This window comes from Limulus polyphemus, unplaced genomic scaffold, assembly GCF_000517525.1.
Source record: "Limulus polyphemus unplaced genomic scaffold, Limulus_polyphemus-2.1.2 Scaffold2912, whole genome shotgun sequence".
Taxonomy (NCBI): domain Eukaryota; kingdom Metazoa; phylum Arthropoda; class Merostomata; order Xiphosura; family Limulidae; genus Limulus; species Limulus polyphemus.
In genome coordinates, this window is record NW_013668522.1 from 147,861 (window position 1) to 154,243 (window position 6,383).

A 6,383-nucleotide genomic window follows, 5' to 3' on the forward strand; every position below is an offset into this window, starting at 1 on the left:
TGCAGGTTTTCTTGCAACTGCTGTTGTCTCTCTTCTTGTTTCTTTTCTTTTTCCTCCAACAACTGTTGTAATTTCTCTTCTCGTTCTTCTTGTTTATTCTCTCGTTCTTCTTGTTTCTTTTCTTTTTCCTCTAACAACTGTTGTAATCTCTCTTGTTTATTTTGTTGTTTGAGCTGCCACTGTTGTTGTCTCTCTTCTTGTTTCTTTTCTTTTTCCTCCAACAACTGCTGTAATCTCTCTTGTTTATTTTGTCGTTCGAGCTGCCACTGTTGCAGATTTTCTTGCCACTGTTGTTGTCTCTCTTCTTGTTTCTCTTCTTTTTCCTCCAACCACTGTTGTAATTTCTCTTCTTGTTTATTTTGCTGTTTGAGCTGCCACTGTTGCAGGTTTTCTTGCAACTGCTGTTGTCTCTCTTCTTGTTTCTTTTCTTTTTCCTCTAACAACTGTTGTAATTTCTCTTCTCGTTCTTCTTGTTTATTTTCTCATTCTTCTTGTTTCTTTTCTTTTTCCTCTAACAACTGTTGTAATTTCTCTTCCTGTTCTTCTTGTTTCTTTTGCTGTTCTTGTATTGCTGCCATTAAGTCTGCTAGGCTGTAGTTTGATTTGCCGTTTCTCGTTTCCATTTTTTTTTTATCCCACTCTCTGACACCAATTTGTTACGTCTCTGTTTGTTAATTAATTTTTCCGTAAATTCTTTCCAACTAAACTTTAGCGACACAAGTCCTTACTTAATAAAACTGGTTTATTCTTTCCGAATACAACTTTACGATACACTTAATTTCAACATTCGCGCTAAAACAAACGCTATAACAACGAACATTAACTTCAACAATACTCTCTGACTGCAGATCAATTACTCACTACCTACACATTGTCCCGTCACGTTGTCACCATCTTATATATATACCAGACTACCCCCCCAGTCTAGTAGTCTCCCGATAATTCCCGAAGGTTCGAGAGAAGGAGTGGCGTGATACTAGTCACATGACCTCGCTGACGCAACAATATGTTAGAGTAAGACTAACAGTAGGAGAGGAGATAAGAAAAATAATTTATTCCGTCAAAGTGTCATTCTAAAGTAGCTGAATCAACCTGGGTACAAAAGGAACAAAGAATCTTCAGAAGAAAGAAGACCAAACGATTAGAGTCCAGAATTTGGAACATAAATATACAGCGATGCAGAGTTGGAGTATAGTCCAGAATCTGGAACATAAATATACAGCCATGCAGAGTTGGAGTATATAGCTATGCCGTGTTGGAGTAGAGTCCAGAATCTGGAACGTAAGTATACAGGCATATCATAAAGACTATATATGGTTCTCTCCTTCTTTTCCAATATCCAGTTAGGCATATTCAATTATTTTAGAATTTCAGTTGACAAGTCGAACTATCTTCTCTATATTACTATCATACTAGTATTCTGTGTGTGATTCACTATTAGTTGTGGTGCAAGTTACCGTACTCCAACTCTGCATGGCTGTATATTTATGTTCCAGATTCTGGACTATACTCCAACTCTGCATGGCTGTATATTTATGTTCCAAATTCTGGACTCTACTCCAACTCTGCATGGCTGTATATTTATGTACCGGATTCTGTACTCTACTCCAACTCTGCATGGCTGTATATTTATGTTCCAGATTCTGTACTATACTTCAACTCCGCATGGCTGTATATTTATGTTCCAGATTCTGGGCTTGTACATCTGACTTCGCATGGCTGTATATTTATGTTCCAGATACTGAACTATACTCCAACTCTGCATGGCTGTATATTTATGTTCCAGATTCTGTACTCTACTCCAACTCTGCATGGCTGTATATTTATGTTCCAGATTCTGTACTCTACTCCAACTCTGCATGGCTATATATTTATGTTCCAGATTATTATCTACCTACTTTTAGTGTGTAGTTCTTTATATTTATGTTCATTCATTGCCACCTCCATTACAAAGTGGGTATTCTGTATTTTATAGGTAAGAATATCTGATTTGAAATTTAGATTTTTGAATTAAAATGAATTACAAACAGCTACTTACCTTTGAAATACCTTCCCTCCCACCTCTCCACAGACAAATTTTCATCATGACTAGGACTTTCAATAAAATCTAAATTGTGGTAGGAACGTAGAGTTTATGTTTGAACAGTAAGTCACACAGAAGTTGGAAGAATTGAGAATTATGGTAAATGATGCATGCTCTGTAATACATAAATGACATTTGGAGGTTTTAAATTACATCTGTTATTGACAGGATAAGTTCAAACTTAACAAACAAAGTTCCCAATATTTCAAAGGTAAGTAAAAAATTGTTTAAAATTCATTTTATTTAAAAAATGTAATATTTAAACTCATGTGACCTAAAGTTGTTTAGGGATAACTGTCAGGTAATTGTTAGGATAACATATTTGATCTAGTAGTCAAATTAAATATTGTGCTGTGGTCGTAAAGTGTATGAAAAAAATAATATTGTTAATAAAGAAAGCAAGTATTTCACTATACAAAATGATAGGTTTATCTCTTGACTTCACGAAAATATCTAAATATACTAGCACTATATGTTGGCTATATTGATGTGTAGACTCTTATATAGTTCTTATATAGGTATAAAACTATTACTTTGTGGAGAAATTTCATAAACATTAGTACAAAGCTAATAGTAGTGGATAAATTATTTTTAGGTGGCTATGATCCAAGAATAACAAAAAATGGAAAACTAGTAGCAAGCAAATCCTGTTTCAGATACAATCTGGAAAGTCAAAAATGGCAAAAGATATCTGACATGAAATATGCTCGGGTGTATCATGGAGCTGCTGCGTTAGCAGGATTTATTTATGTAGTTGGAGGAAAAGATGAAAAAGGAAGGTAGGAATGATGTATGTTTTATAAGTAGAGAAGGAAGAAAAGAAATTGATGTTTCACTTATATTCTCATAATATCCAGTTACCCCGCCCTGATTTACGTGGCCCATGATACTCAGAAATTATTTAAAACTAACACAGAGATCTACAATTGCAAGTATGAATACTCATAAAGTAAATTAAGATTGACTGGTTCTAATGGTAAATGAAAAAATTAATATTCCCAATAAACATAGCTTTAATACAAATAATTATGTAATAGTTCTAATATAATTAACACCTAAATACCGAACTGCTTTTAATTGGCTGATAGTGTTAGGATTATATTTCTGTTGTTATCATCCCCCCAGTTGAAATGGTCAGGAAAAAATGTAGCAATGGTGTAAATTCTTAGAATTGTCCATCCGTCAGTAGACATGTACTTTCCACACAATGGCTACAGTTCTAAAGATCAGAATTTAATCAGTCTTCACAACTCAAGGTCACTATTTGAAGAAATAACTTCAGTTTCTTCTTTTAAGCTGGATTTTGACAAAGTTTTGAACTTGTTGTCTGGAAGTTTTTATGAGCATCTGCCTTAGATCCAAAGAAGGACTAACTAACTAAAGCACTAACTAAAGGACAGGTGATGTACACAAAAATTTGGTTTTTGCATGATAACTAGTGTTGTAAACAGCAGAATTTCAAAGGTCACTTCCCTTGAGACAGAGAAGAACCCTACTGACATTTAAGATAAGCGAACAGGGTCGTCATTTAAAAAATAGAAATTTATATTCTGTGCAAGTGAAAGCATAGTCACAAAGTACACACAAACATCCATCAAACCAGAGTTATCAACACATGTGAAAAAAACTAATGGTGAGAGGATCATCAACTGTATTGTTTTTGTTTTATACGTGTTAGTCCAATTTATCAGAATTTATTCAATATAATTATTCTAGTGGTAATGTACAAGAAAATCATTCAGCTACTTATATATATAGTTTTCCAACTCATTTCATTGTACTAATTAGTGTTCAACTCATTATCTTTTTCACTCTACGTGAACATACTCTTGACTCATGGTAATGAATTGTGAAGGACAGATGGTCAAACTGTTTTATATACAGAGGCCTAGAATTTTAAGATCTGTGTATGTGTTGAACTGTGTTAATTATGTTCCTAGCCATTATTTTTTTTTAATTGGTGTGTGCATCCCTTTCTGATAAATAATAAAATTTACAAATAAACAAAACTTTACTCATTGTTGTGAAACTTGGTGTATGTGTATGAGTATTATTCTTTAACACACTTAAATATACTTATAGCTCTGTTATAACTGCCAAACTACGCATCCCTGCTAGGTTAAGAACACAAAATGCTTAGGTGTTTTGAGATAAAGATGTCATTGCTGACAGGAGTGTCAAAAATTTATAACATTTAAACAAAGCAAATAAGAGAAACTATATTAACTAAGAATAGTAGATTTGTACTAATATACAGATAATTTAACTGAGAATAGTAAATTTGTGCTCATATAAAGGAGATAATTTAACTAATAATAGTAAATTAGTACTAATATACAGGAGATAACTTAACTAAGAATAGTAAATTAGTACTAATATACAGGAGATAAGTTAACTAAGAATAGTAAATTAATAGTAATATACAGGAGATAATTTAACTAAGAATAGTAAATTAGTACTAATATACAGGAGATAATTTAACTAAGAATAGTAAATTAGTACTAATATACAGGAGATAATTTAACTAAGAATAGTAGATTAATACTAATATATAGATGATCATTTGTATAGCAAATCCTTCAAAGATGATCATGGTTTGTTACTGTTTTCTTTCCAGTCAGTTACTTTTAGGTTTTGGCTGACTCAATCATTTGGAAATTTGCTTCAGCAGTGCATAATTGTAAAGTAAATACAAAAAGCTTAGTTGTCATTAAAATGTTGAAATGTAATATCAGAGAAAAAGAGAGTCATTGTTTATATATAATAGTAAGAATCATTTGTTTATTTAATCAGTGTTATAAGTTACTAACTGTAATAGTTATTTAGTCAAAAACAATATATTTATTAACTATTATGTTAAAAAGTATCCATATACTATAGGGAGTTTACTAATTGTACAATAAACTCATCTTTTTTCTGTTTCTGCCCATTATGAGTATTAGAATTGAGATCTAATTCAAAATCAGAAGTTAAGACCAAACTTTTTAGTTTGTAAAAATTATCATATTTTAAGCAACTAGACCTAATGTCTTATTTATTAGAGATACCTTAGTTTTTCTTTAGTTGAATTAAATGTCATGGAAAATATGTGTAGTATCTAAGCATATGTTAATTGTTGCTTACAGTTTTTGTGTTCAGAATCACACATTTTGTCGTCATTGCCCAATACAAAGAAGGTTAATTATCTTTATTTTTGTCAGCTGATGATAAAAGAAAGGAAATAATAATGTATCGTAGTTTATGTATATTTTTTTTATAACTTATTGAAGAATAGAATTTGTTCGCCTGTATTTATACACTAGACCATGTGGCAAAGAAATTCACTATAATGATCATTTGACAGCATTTAGTGGAGTACTAATTTAGATAGTAGGTTATCCATTTATGGTGTTTTCACTTTTTTTAGGCTAATTTCTTCTGTGGAATTGTTCAACCCAGGTCTTAATGCATGGGAAGAGTTAGATGTATGTCTCTGTTGTCCACGAATGGCTATGGGAATAGCAGTACATAAAGATCAGCTGTGGATTTCTGGTGGAATTATTCAGCCATTTGGAGGCAGATATATTTTTGCTGTCTCTAATGTTGATCGATTTGTCCCTAAACTAAATAAGTAAGCTGAAATATTTGATTGTACTTTGTCTTGTCATACTGTTAGTTGTTACATTTTTGCTTTTAATACAAGTACATCAGACACAGAGGAAAACAAGTGTACTATCCATTACCTGAAACAGAAGTGACAAACATAGTAGGTATAAATGAATACATACCCAACTTCAATACAAAGTAATAAACGTGGTAGGTATTAATGAATACATGGTGAACTTCAATACAAAGTGATAAACATAGTAGGTATCAATGAATACATGGTCAACTTCAATACAAAGTGATAAACATAGTAGGTATCAATGAATACATGGTCAACTTCAATACAAAGTAATAAACATGGTAGGTATCAATGAATACATACCCAACTTCAATACAAAGTGATAAACATAGTAGGTATCAATGAATACATACCCAACTTCAATACAAAGTGATAAACATAGTAGGTATCAGTGAATACATACCCAACTTCAATACAAAGTGATAAACATGGTAGGTATCAGTGAATACATGCTCAACTTCAATACAAAGTGATAAACATAGTAGGTATCAATGAATACATACCCAACTTCAATACAAAGTGATAAACATAGTAGGTATCAATGAATACATGGTCAACTTCAATACAAAGTGATAAACATAGTAGGTATCAATGAATATATACCCAACTTCAATACAAAGTAGCAAACATGGTAGG

General features: G+C 31.9%; 1 protein-coding gene across 1 annotated transcript in view; it reads left to right on the plus strand.

The window, feature by feature from the left end:
* Nucleotides 1–5,693, plus strand: part of LOC106468199 (actin-binding protein IPP-like) — a gene marked incomplete at its 3' end in the record, with an annotated part of 63,670 nt that extends 57,977 nt beyond the window's left edge. Inside the window, exons 12-13 of the mRNA XM_022396536.1 lie at nt 2,679–2,862; nt 5,490–5,693. Coding sequence (XP_022252244.1) covers nt 2,679–2,862; nt 5,490–5,693 — 388 coding nt within the window. The remainder of the gene's footprint in view (nt 1–2,678; nt 2,863–5,489) is intronic.
* Between the last annotated feature and the right edge of the window lie 690 nt (nt 5,694–6,383).